This window comes from Myotis yumanensis, unplaced genomic scaffold, assembly GCF_028538775.1.
Source record: "Myotis yumanensis isolate MYYU_CA2020_CCGP unplaced genomic scaffold, mMyoYum1.0.hap1 SCAF_15, whole genome shotgun sequence".
Classification (NCBI taxonomy): Eukaryota; Metazoa; Chordata; class Mammalia; order Chiroptera; family Vespertilionidae; genus Myotis; species Myotis yumanensis.
Genome location: NW_027223766.1, coordinates 23363409 through 23376836, shown reverse-complemented (window position 1 = coordinate 23376836; position 13428 = coordinate 23363409). Strand labels below are relative to the sequence as shown.

Genomic DNA, 13428 nt, shown 5'->3' with positions numbered 1-13428 from the left:
TTCAACACGCACGTTGCAAGATGGACGCCATGCCCTGCACCGAGCACCCAGTTCACAGAGAGAAGATACAGCTGCGGTGCTGGCGGGGCCCTCTCAGTACTTATGGAGCTGGATTTGACAGTTTACACAAATTGCATCAGAAGAGTAAGGGAAAGTGCATAAGGTACTAGGAGAACACCCAGCAAGGGCCGAGCCAGAACCAAGGGCATCAGAAAGTCAGGGAACTTGGCACAGGAGACGACTGCCAAGCAGAGCCTTGAAAAGGAAGCTAAGAGAAGTGAGAAAGCGCAGGCCAGCAGAGAGAGGAGGCTGAGAGGGGCTCCGAGATGGGAAGCAGCTTGAATGTGTCCCAAGAGAATGAAGCTAGGTCACCGATGGCCAAAGTCGGGCCTCAAGATGAGAGAAAACAATTTTTAAGGTATTTCTGACAGCCCCATATTTAAATCAGCAAGGCTGCTAAGAAGCACTATAAAAAGTGGTCATTTTTTTTTTAAGTATGATTAATAATAAAAATAATAATCTAGCCTAAAATTAGTATTGAGAATTATAAAAGACCCAGGAGTGGAATTTTCTAATTAGGGTTTCTATAATAAGTTGCCGGGAAGGGCACAAGTGACCTACCTTGATTAGCAATTTCTCCCATGCCCATGGCCCTTTAACAATGTCATCACCCTTAACACACTGCTTGCCGTCAGATGGAATGACGTTCTATTGCACAAGCTTGGGCAGTCTCACACTTTTTCACAACGTTAAGTATCAAACCACTCAGGCGAGAAACCTATAATAATTATATTTTTACACTTCAGCTACTTTCTGTATCACCATAAGTATGTTCCATCTTAAATGTGTCTGTGTACACTAAATTGTTATGATTCCCACAGAACAGTGATTCATGTGTCCCATAGAGACACATGCGGGAGCATTAATGAAATTCTCCATAGTGAGGGAGACAACGGGCCAACAGCCTGGTCAGGTCCCACCTGGAACATGAACCTGTGCTTAACTCCCCGTCGGAGGCACTCTGTCACCTTAAAATATGCTCAGAGCAGAGGGAGAAGAACAGTGACAGGATCCAAAACGTGGTCCAGTCGCAGGGGCTCCACCCCAGTCCACCCTCCTCGCCCCTGGTCCACATAGCCAACCCCTGACGTTTGTAGGTGGCACCTCCGAAATCTCTCGTGTCATCCCTTCCTCCCACTGACGCTGCCAACACAGTAGCTGCAGTCCTGGTAAACTGAGTCTCACCCAATAACTTGCAAACTGACTCCCAATTTCCCCAGAGCCCATCTTATTCAGCGCTGCCAGGTTAATTTCCCCAAAGCAACATTCTGATTATCCGGCAGAAAATAAAAAGTAGTTGTACTTGGTAGAATTGGTTTGAGGTCCCTCATGAATTTGCTCCAACATACCCTCTCCATTATATTTCCTATTAACCTCACTTATCATGAATGAAACTTTTCTTCTATATGTGCCCTAAGGATGTGTTTTCCCAGTACAATCTCTAGACCTTCCCGTATCCATATCTTTTCTGCATCCTGCTCTCCCTTCCCACTCATCCCATTCTCCCAGATCCAAATGCTATTCACCCTTCAAGGATCATCGCAAATGCCACTTCCTCCCCCAAATCTCTCCCTAACAATTTCAGGCAAAAAATAATCTCCCCCTGAACATCTATTTTTCACAACCTACCACTGTTACCTTCATGGGAGCAGCATTGGGTGTGATTTGTACTTACCTTCCCCAAAGCATGGAGCACCTTGCCTAAGGTAAAACAAAGACTGCAGACTGTACCTTCCAGGCCAGGTGAACCCAGTGGCTGTGTGTCTGGTTCACAGGCCCACAGCTCCACCTCTTCCTGACACATTAAACATCTGGCCAACGAGGTGTGCTGGTTTCCCACAGTCTCCACCAGTCCCTATTGCCTCCCAACACTACACAGAAAGCAGAGGGTCAACAAGCCCTTGCTCTCCTGGCTGCTCTCACTTATGGTACCTGCCTGGCCTCAGAGATAGGTGTGTAATTCCTGTAATAAATGATCAATAACTAAATACTTATGAATGAAAGACTGTGTCTGAGGAACAGTTGAAGGAACGAATATGTTCAAAAGGAAACATGGCATTTTCATAATATGATGATGGTAGTCAATATTTTAAAGGATGACATGTGGAAATCACAATTAAATTTGTCCTATGTAGGTCCAGCACCCCAAAATGGAAACAATGAGGGAGATCACAGAACTTTTCAACCTTTGAAATTACTCAAAAAACAAAATGCATTTTCTCAGTGAGGAATGAATTTCCTCTCCCGCGCTGTTCAAGCTGAGGACGCTCAGCCACTTGCCTGAGGACCTCAGACGGGAGGCTGCACTGGCCGCCCTCCAGGGCCCATTGCACTCCGGGACTCTATGACTTTAGCCCCTTTCCCAGACTCATGTGCTGTCTTACTGGAAAGCAGAACACTGAACCGACAGCATGTAGTCTGCATGAGTGCACTGCTTACGATGCATGTTGTACAAGAGAGGGGGCCCGAGGAGGAGACCTTGAGAAACCCCATTATTTAATGAAATGGAGAATCAAGAACTGGCAGAGAACAGGCAATAGTCAAAAAGAAGAAGAAACATCAGGAGGTGATATGTCACAGGGAACAACCTGAGAGTTTCCAGAAAGCCCATTGCAAATGCAGCAGAATGAAAGTATGTTAAGAAATTGTAAGTATCCTTTGGTTGTGGGATGAGAAGATCAGCAATGGCCTTGGTTTGGGAGCTCCAGCAGGGGGTTGGGAGTGGAGGGCTCATGCTCAGGGCACGCCTCAAGTTTAAAGTAAGGCAATATATCCAGATGGGTTTATATATAGGCACTATATCATCAGAATTATGCTAAAAGCTTTAACTTAATAAGTGTCACCATTTAAATTATGCTACAACTTTTGTCACTCTTTTTGGCAATTCTTTTTTATTGTTTACTATAAACAAAGCAACAACAAACAAACAAACAAAGAAAACAGAAAGAAAGAACAAAGTAGCCCAGGCCACTGACAGCCTCCATGAGGCCAGACATTTCAGTGGGGTGGTGGGTATGAAATGAGTTTGATTTCTTAAAATAACTGTGCTTATTCTATGAATCTTCTATTTAAAAAGGCAGCACCCAAGAAAACATAAATGTATATTATTAAGAGAAAGAAGTCAAACTGAAAAGGCTACATAATGTATGATTCCAACTCTGTGACATTCTGGAAAAGGTGAGACAATGGAGACCAGGCCACTGACAGCCACAGTAAAAAGATCTGTGGCTGCCTGGGGCTGGGAAAAGAGGGAGGAACAGGCAGAGCACAGAGGGTCTGAGGGCAGTGAAACTGCTCTGAATGACACCACAGGGATGGAGACATGTCATTCTCCATCTGTTCCAACCCAGAGAGTGTACCACACCACGGGGACCCCTCAGGTAAGCTATGGACTTCCGCAGATGATGATGTGTTAGTGCAGGGTCACCAGCTATCACAGATGTGCACTCTGGTGCCACTCTTGCCTGTGGTCAGTAACCAGTTGCGAAAAGCCAGCTGTGAGCCGCCACGTGCCCTGCCCCAGAGAAACAGACAAAACCTACAAAGGCTCCTCCGACAACATGCCAGGTCCCTACCTCATCACACTCCTGTGACGTCCACCAGGCCATATTCCTGCCCAGGCGCACAGAGCTTCTAATCCCCTCTTAAAAACCCATTCCTAAAAATGAACCATGAGCCAGCAATCACTAGACATTTGAGGAAAACCTCCAATAACAAAAGAGAGCAAAACAAACAGAAGAAGGAACCCAGAATAAACAAACACGTGATGGAGGGAAAAAAAGCAATACAATGACCTTGTACGCATATATGTATAATCCATGGACACCGACAATAGGGTGGTGAAGCCCTGGGGGAGGGGGCGGGAGCGGCTGGGAGAGGTCAATGGGGGGGAAGGGGGATATTTGTAATACTTTCAAAATAAAGATTTTTTTAAAAAAGAAAAGAAAAAGCAATACACAAAGAATGGAGATAGATTCTGCACTCATGAAATAAATGCTGGATACTGGATGTTAAAAATTAAAACAATTCCTAGGATAAGCACAACTTTTTAGAAATTAAAAATAACTAGCAGAAGTTAAAAGTTCATTAGGAAATCTAAAAGATACATGTTGAGGACACTACAGAAAGTAGAAGGAAAAGACAAACAAAAAATAAGATTGACTGAAAGAAGAAGGAAAAATCAGAACACTTATCCATGAAATGATATAAGAAAACTTCTGAGAAATCCTGATTTGAAGGGGCCCACCTAGTACCCAGCACAGAGAGTGAAAAAAGAACCACACCAAAGCACAGGGTTGTAAAATCTCAAAGCAATCGCCACAGAGAGGAAAATGGTAAAGCTTCTAAAAGAGGGAAAAGGTCTTATAAAAGAGTTAACAAGCAGGTGGCACTAGACCTTTCGACAGCAAGCCTGGAGGGCAGAAGAGCTCTTGGTAATGCAGCAGTGACATCAGATATCTGAGGGTGAACCGTTCCAGCAGGGGCTGCTTTGCCCAGGCCAACTCCATACAAGTGAGACACGTGCAAACACACAGGTCTCCCAACAGTTACCCTCACGTGCCCTTCTTCTTGGGAGGTTACTAGAGGGTGAACTGCAGAAGGGAATAAACCTAGAACACTCCTTGAAATGAGGGATGTCACAGCATCTAGAAAACACAGGATTGGACACGGAGACAAGCACAGGGACTTCCTGGGCCCGGGTTCCAGGGAGCTGCAGAGCATGGCCGTGCAGCAGGCCTGGAGAACAAAGGGACCAGCCGGGCAGGAATAGATGGAAGAGAGGCCTGGAGGGTCGGGGAGGAAGGATGGATGAGAGGGAGGGAAGGATAACCTGATCTGTGTCAGTATCCAGGGAGATCTGCCATCTGTCAGAGACTTTGAAAATGAAATCATGACAGATCAATTTAAAAAGTAAAAAAACAAAAATACATTAACTCTAGGGGGGGGGGGGGACATATTATTCAGTAAAGAAAATAGACTATAATCTCAGCCAGAAATAATAGCTACACAATCATAATAAGAAGAACACTGAATGTTAACTTAAGTAGGAATTATAATTTAAGTAGAGGGACAATGGGGTAGCAAACCACGATGTGGGAGGGGAATAAGAGAACTGGCCTCATCTTCAGAAAAGGGAGCCCACAGCTCTCCTGGTATTAAGAAGAATGGCAGTGACAGCAGGAGAAACAGCTAAGGCCTGAAAGTGATTGTCACCAGGACAAAGAGTATTAGGTGGGAGGAGCAGGTTATACCCCGAGGCAGAGAAAAATACAGTACGAGTCAACTATTTCAATTATATTTAGACTCTATTTTGATAAAACTTGCATTAAATAAATGAATGGCAGGAGGTTTGGGCTTGCAGCCTATCCCTTTAAGAAACTCAAATATCCTAGAAAAATAAACAAACAAACTGGTCCAGACATGGAACTTTTTGTTACTTTAAATTTGGGGAAACACTGAAGAAGTTATCATAGAGGCAGAAAGGAGATGGGGCATCGGAAGGAGCGAGTTTCCCCTGAGGAGACAGGAGGAAGGGGCCTGGGGCCTGTGTATCCAAAACAGGCCTAGACAGACCAACACACGGCTCTTCCTCAGTGATCAGGGGTGGAGGATGGAGAAGAATCAACCGGCAAAGAAAGCTACTTAAGGAAGACACATACCTGAGGTGAGAGGGCCAACACAGTGCTGGACAATCTCTTTTTTGAGGCGGCCAAGGGAAGTGTTTGAGAAGTTACCAGAAGAAAATGTTAACCTCAATTTGATCAAGTAAATTTGATCTTAGAGCAGGACACACGCACGCTGTGTCTTAACTGACAGCATTTGTACTCAGTCATTCCTCTGTGCTCTCACAAAGCTTTCGAACACCATTGTCGTGTTAACACTAGTACTTTAAAGGATTGTGTTCCTACTAAACTATGAATCCTCAAGAACCAACTTGTCCATCTATATACAACCAACACTGACTCACAGTGGTGCCTGACAGGAAATGCATTTCTGTTGTACAGATATAGAAATATTGTCTTTCCAGCAGGACAAAAGCATGTCAATACACCAACACACATGTATTACCTCAAAATGTCTTTATAGGTCAGAAGTCCGTATTCAGTAATTTTACTATACATTTTTAAAAGAACACATACTGTACCCGGGCAGAGTGACTGAGTAGTTGAGCATCAACCTATACACCAGGAGATCACGGTTTGAGATTCCTGGCCAGGCACATGCCTGGGCTGCGGGCTGATCTCCAGTGTGGGGCGTGCAGGAGGCAGCCACTCAGTGATTCTCTCTCATCACTGATGTGTCTGTCTCTCTCTCCCTCTCCCTTCCTCTCTAAAATCAATAAAAATATATTTTAAAGTAATAATACATAATGTCCCTTCATAGGTAACTCCCCCCTACACATTACTCTGATTTAAATTCAAATTTGCATCTGAAGCTGTCTCTCTAAGTACTCATGCAACCTGGACTCTGTTTTGGACGATGCCCATACTTTGACCTCAGAAAGGCCAAGAAGACTGCATGAACCTCTGACTACCTCATGGTTTCTAAATTAAAGCTCAGGAACATTCACAATGAGTGAAAAAGCCATAGTTGCTCTTCAATACCTGCCCAGCCTAATAAGTAATCTCAAGATTTTATGTTTTAAAATATCAAACTTATTGATCCAGAATTTGAGCACAGTTGGTCTCTAGTAAGCACTTCCTATCATTTCTAATTTTACACTCTTTCTAAGAGGGAAATAAGTAACTATTCACTATGAATAGCATAATATTAATGCTAATTTTTAGAATTGTTTTCCTCTTCCCTGCATTTAAGCTAAAAATCAATTCCCTTGGTAACTGCCCAACACCCTTTTTACAAAACATTTCAGATCCATCTCAAATAGGTTCAGATGGGGAGAAGGGGGATTTAAAAATAAAATAAATACATAAAAGCAAAAGCTGTGTTTACTAGTTAAATCTTTTGCTGAGTTTAGAGGATATTTTTGATTGCTATTCATTAAAAATGTTCTTGTCATTAACATAGTAGAAAAAATAAATTTGGAAAGTCTATATTAAATGCCAGATAATGTCAATAAATCCTAATCTTTAGTTTTACAATGCAGTAAAACAAAGAATTATAATTATCCAAATGATTTAAGCTAATCAACAATTTAGGACAAAATGCAGATTGATACACCTGTCCACAAATCCCACAAGTTGTAAGTTGACCAACTAAGATTGTTCAAGTAACATCATACAACGTAGAACAACCAAACTGGCATCTTCATAACTTCATCCTTTCAAAAATAATTCCCCAAAATGCACCTTGTAACATATAAGGGTACCTGACAATAGAGCTATGTTAGTTCTACCTTTAAGGTCATGCAAGCTAAAGGAGAGTTCAGCAGCCCCAAGATGACTGGAGTTTACGAGAGTATGCAGAGCATCTTCTAAAATACCTGATTTTGACTTCAGGATAACCTGAATGGTATGTCCATCATTGGTGACCTCACAGTCTCGGCAGACTACATAATTTGGCGAGAGGCGGACATCCAGCAGTGAGGGGTCATATCTGGCTTCCCTTGAATTCAGGTTAATGGGAGACTGGTACTCCCCATTCGCATCAGGAAACACCAACCCCCATTCAACACCTAAGAACAAAATGAAGCACATTTATAACAGGTTTCAAAAAAAGTTACAATAAAAGTTAACGTGTTAAAGCTAGTTGAAACTGTTTATAATCCTTGACATCATTAAGAGGGTTATGACTACCATCTCTATACAGATGAACTATGGTAAATGTGTGTGAATTTTTGCATTTATATTTTGTATGACCTAATAGTCTCCAATACTACATACAAAATCCTGAACTAACAAAATATTCTGTTTGTAGTTGTCCACAAAGGGGTAATAATTTATGATTAAGAAATTTAGGTCATCTTTAAGGGATCAGAAAAAAAGTAATGCTACAAAGTTTTTCTCTGCTCATCCGTTCAGTTATGTGCGGCACTTGGGAAAAACCTGTAACTCTCCACATGCTTAGTGAGAACCCAAAGCAATAAATCTGATGCTAGTGAATAAACACCTCTTATCAAAAATGCAAATACCGTATGTTGAAGTGTACATGTGTACATGTACACATACCTATGTATTCACTCATATATACTCTTTCCATATTTTTATAATTAAAATTATAAACGACGCTTTTTTTTTTCAATAGATGTAGTCAACATCAGCACCAGAGGTCGGCTCCATGAAGAGATCTACATCTTCAGGGATAAATTTAGGAATCCAAACTTTAAAAAAAAGTCCAACCCCTCTCGCCAAGCCACTGACTCAGCCTGAAATTGAGGACGTGTCTGGCATGAGCGGAGCCTTGCTAGCATCCTTCGGGGAAAGAGTAGAGGCAGACATACATGCTTCCACCAGCGAACTCCTAGCAAGAAGACACGAACAGTTCCACCAACACTGTGTTCCCAAGGGGGGGAGCAAAAGGTAGCGCCGTTCCTCTTACTACTCAGAAAACAAGAAACGTCCCAGCCGCAGCCGTAATGCTCGCCCTCCGGTGGAGGCAGTGCCAACACCTGCCGGGCAGTAAGGCCAGGCGTCCCAACGCGGACACAGGTGGCAGGCCCGCCCTCCACCCGGTGCCCCTGTGCCCCGAAACCGGCCGGGGGACCGGGAAAGTGACAAGGGACCCACGTGGGAAAGCGGGGACCCGGGGGTGCTGGGAGCAGGAGAGAGCCGCGGGGTGCGGAGCCGCGCGCTGGGCGGGACACACGCTGCGCGCAGCCCCCGACGCGCAGTCCAGGGACCCGGGACACGTCGACCTGCGGCGGGCGGGTTACCTTCTTCGTAGCCCCACTCCACGCCCTCCTCCTCCTCCTCTTCATCCTCCTCCTTCTCCGGGAAGGCGACGGCATCTTCGATGAAGCTCAGGTCAGCCATGGGGAGCCCGTGGGTCCTCCGCGCTCTCGCTGGCGGTGCCGGCGCCCCCGCGGGGTCAGCGGGCCGAGGGGGAGCGGGAGCGCGGGAGCTGCGGGCGCGGGAGGCGGGGCGCGCGTGGGGGAGCGCGTGTGCGAGCGGGAGCGCAGGTGGACGAGCGAGAGCCTTCGGGGGGAAAGGCGAGGGGTGCGGGCGCGGGTGTGGGTGGCCGCGTGGGTGTGAGCAAGCGCGTGCGACGGGCCCGGAGCGCTCGGGCGGTCAGCGCGGGGAGCGCGGCCCCAGTCTGGGCGGAGCGCAGGGACGGCGGCAGCCCTGGGAAGCCACAGCCGGCGAATTATAAACCCGGCGGGGGCGTGTCTGGCACAGGATGACCCGCCCCCTTGGTTTGGTGGCCTGTCTTGGGGAAGGGAGGGGGGCGGTGGGGGGGGATCGCAGGAAAAGGCCCTGGGCGACCGCGCAGAAACCTCGGAAGCCGCTGGGTCCGCTCCCTCCCCGCCTCGCGCCTGCCGTCCACGGCCCCGTGAGTCACCCGGGATCTGTCCTCAGGACCCCGGTGTGCAGGGCCCAGCCAGGGCCTTTCTATTACTATTTTCATCCGAGCTCCAGGAACTACCAAAAAGAAAGAAAGAAAGGGGGTCGGGGAGGAGAGATGGATTGCCTAGGGCAGGGGAAGAGAGAGGGCTGGGAGGGCGCATACGCTAAAGAGCGGTCCCCCACTCGGAATCTTTATTACTGAGGATCGACTTTCTATCCGTCCTTGCAACACAGTGGAAACGAGTATGGAAAAACTTCCAAGAAATTTGTAGTTTCTAAAAAACATTTAAGAAAAAATTTTGTTGTTGTTTTAATCTAGAGAAGTAAATATAATTTGGGGATATTTTTCCATTAAAAACAATATATTTCCAAGGCAAGAGTAGTGAAAGGCAATAAAGCGCATTTGTTTTTAGTTTCAGACCCTGGGGTGCTGGTGCGGACTAGCTGGCTGTGTACACAGCTCCCGGTCGCCTAATGAAATCGTGTAAATAATGAAATGCACACATTGCATAACAAACAGGAACTTTCCCCGATCCAAGGAGGTGGCATTGCTATCTCCCAACCCCGTGTTAATGACTTCAGCCCCCTGTTCCCATGCCTTTTCAACGCTTTAGCCAGCAACCCCTGAGCAGGTAACACCACTTTTTTAGACGGTATCTGTGTATAATAAACCCCAATGTGGGCCTTCAGTAAAGCTTGTTTTTATATGCGCTGTGCGCTCATTAAAATGTCTGTTTGCAGTTTGAGTCGTGGGTTCCTAAATCATACCGTCCTCATGAGCGCTTCATTCCTCGTATAAAGACAGAGATGCTCAGTGTGGGGATTTGGGGTTCTATTGTCCACTGTCTGCTCAGCCCTCCCCTTTTTTAAAAAGCCACTTCACAAGCAATTAGAAATTCCTCCAGAAAATGGATTGGGACTGAAAGGGGGGGGAATTCAACAATCTGCCACTTTCTCGAATATTTAGCAAAATAGGTGAAAACTATTGGTCAACTTTAGCTGTGAGGGATTTCCTGTAAATTCTAGTAATTTGTCTTTCTCCTTAACACAACACCAGAAAGTCCACCATTCAGAGGACTGAGCCACAGTCTGGGAGAAACTAAATTCTTTCTTCACTAAGTGTCTTCTGGGTGTTCTTTAGTGAGTAGCCTCTCTCCTCTGCACCTTAGTGAGCCAGAGCTTGACAGAGCAGAACTCTATCCTAAAGCTATAGCTTTTTTTAAATTTTTTTCCAAATAGAAAGGGAGAGGGAGAGAGGATCATTGATCAGCTGCCTCCTGCATACCCCACACTGGAGATGGAGCCCGCAACCCAAGTATGTATCCTAACAGGGAATTGAACCTTGACCTCCTGGTTCATAGGTCAACATTTAAGCACTGAGCCACACTGGCTGGGCTAAAGCTATGGCTAGTTTTAAAAAGAAAAGAAAAGAAAAGAAACACTACCCCAAACATTAACCACTTTCTTCTAAAGGAACATTTCATTTCTTTCTCCTTTCATGAAAACTTTTTCAGAATCTTGGAAGTTTTATAAACTTTCTTTTAGAAATATGTCCATGCATTCATCAAATGCTACAGCTAATGGACCTCATTGAAAGTTCCATAACAAAATATTTTTGCCACTCTGAGCCCGTCAGCAATGTTCATTTCTCTCTGCCCCCAAATGTATATAAATGCTACATCATAGCCATTGTGTGACCACCAATTGTGTTTAAAGTGTCACATGAATGATAGACATGTTTACCAAACCAGAGGACAGTAAAGTCACCATGGTAAAAACTCCATTTTCCACAAGTAAATGGTGTGCCATTTACAGCAGATAAGCTAAAAGACTGAATTGTTAATACTGAATTTTGCCGCTAACAGATAATTTTGTATATAGCCAACAATGAATCACCGTTCATACATGCAGTTCACTACCAGACAAACATGTTTATCCGCATTTCTTCCTTCTGAATTTTTCAACATCATGTGTATAATGTAACTCCTCTCAAGCCTACGGTACCCTGTCCATCAACATATGAGCCATTCCACTGTACATCCAAATATTCAATTAACAGCCTTAATTGCTTTGAGACTATATGCTTCAGACTTCTGCTAATTAACAGCACCTTAAGACCTTCTCTTCTCAGGTCCCTGTACTATATTATCACTAAAGATGGAATTTCTATTTCTAGTTATTATAAGGTATCTGCCACTATAAAACCTAAACACACAGATCAAAGATATAGGGCAATTCTTGGATTTACAAAATAGAACAAGCACACCTCAATCTAATACCAAAGAATCTAAAAATATTCATGCTCTATATTTGAACACAAGTACTCCACCTATCCCTTTATATAATTTTAATGCATTTCAACCTAAGACCATATTTTATTCCTTACATTATATTATTTACTTTTAGTGTTTGCATAACTAACACTACATATCAGTAGCACAATTCATTTTTTTATTTTTATTGATTTCAGAGAGGAAGAGAAAGGGAGAGAGACAGGAACATCAATGATGAAAGAGAGAGAGTCACTGATGCCTCCTGCATGCCCCTCATTGGGATCGAGTCCACAACTTAGACATGTGCCCAAACCAGGAATTGAACTGTTCCTTCCTATTTCCTGGTTTGATGCTCAACCACTGAGCCAGACTGGCTGGTCACTAGAACAATTTATTAAAACTAAGGCCTATATTGCTAATTACTATTTGATACTAAGAGAATATAAATAGAAGCACCTAAAAGGGACAGTCTACCTGGATATCAAAGGAACAAAAAGAGAAGATTGGGTCCAGCACGCCATACCCACACAACCCTTTCTTGCCAGTCTTTCTCACCAGTTGCTATCTTACCAAGCTTTCTTACTGTGTTGGTGGGTTCTGGCCCTAGAACAGACATAAATAATTATTACCTTCTTATGTGCACCTCATGATCTGGGAACACCTCAAGGATAGAGCTAACATGTGCTCACCAGATTGTAAATCTCTGAACTTCAACGACAATGAATTATGTTCCTTCATAAGCCCTCAAGGAATGCACAGTTCCCTTGGGGAGGGGTGGGAAGTAAATAATTAACAATAATAAAGGCAATATGTTCAATGGAGATGCAAGTACCATTACATCTAAGGATGATGCAACTCATATGCATGGAAACAATCCAAGGTGGTTTCTTGGAAAAGATATCATTCGAGGCAAACCAAAAAGGATAAATAGGATTGGAGCGGGGGGGGGGGGGGGGGGGGGGGGGCGGGGGGGGGCGGGGGAGGGTGTGTGTGCACTGAGTGAGTGGATGGCATTCCAGGCATGAGCAATGGTGCTGAATAATGGCAGTGCTTGTTGAAGACCAATTCTCTCCTCGAGTACCTTCTGTGACCTGTCAAATCCAATCCAAATTATTCAAAAACTGTGGGCTTCAATGGGCTCATGCCTGAAGTAGGACACTTCTCTGGTTGGTTACTTTGTTAGCCTGAACTCTAAGACTAAAAGCTGATGGTTCTGAAGACAAAAGACCAAGAAGAGCTCAAATAAAATTAGGGTGTGATACAACTTAAGTAAGCAAAGTATAAGATTAATCTGTTAAAGAAATAAACGTGAAAGAAAGAATCAGGGGTGGTGAACACACAATGCAATATGTAGGGAGCGGACCCAGCGGCTCACACCCACGCGGCCACCCACACATGATTAGGTTTCACGTTTTGTTTTGTCAGTAAGACCAAAAAAATTTTCCTCATTATATACATTTTGATTTTTGACGATTTCAATCTTTTGTTTATAAGCCAAAAAACTGATTCTTTCTCTCTTTTTTTTGCATGAAAGCTGATGTTTATTTTAATTACACTGCATCTTACCATCTGAGTAGAAATCTTGCACATGAATCTTTTGATGTAAAACAATTGCCCATCAAGACATACATATA

At 44.2% G+C, this 13428-nt stretch overlaps 1 protein-coding gene across 3 annotated transcripts in view; it reads right to left on the bottom strand.

Moving 5' to 3' along the window:
- The window catches only part of CA8 (carbonic anhydrase 8), an 88270-nt gene extending 79044 nt beyond the window's left edge, over positions 1 to 9226 (bottom strand). For all 3 annotated transcript variants that reach the window (XR_011468198.1, XM_070391892.1, XM_070391893.1), the window contains exons 1-2: positions 8891 to 9226; positions 7502 to 7693 (exon numbers count right to left, since the gene is read on the bottom strand). Coding sequence is in view for 2 of the 3 variants with exons in the window: in XM_070391892.1 (XP_070247993.1) it covers positions 7502 to 7693; positions 8891 to 8990 (292 nt within the window). In the remaining variant the exon portion in view is untranslated. The remainder of the gene's footprint in view (positions 1 to 7501; positions 7694 to 8890) is intronic.
- Between the last annotated feature and the right edge of the window lie 4202 nt (positions 9227 to 13428).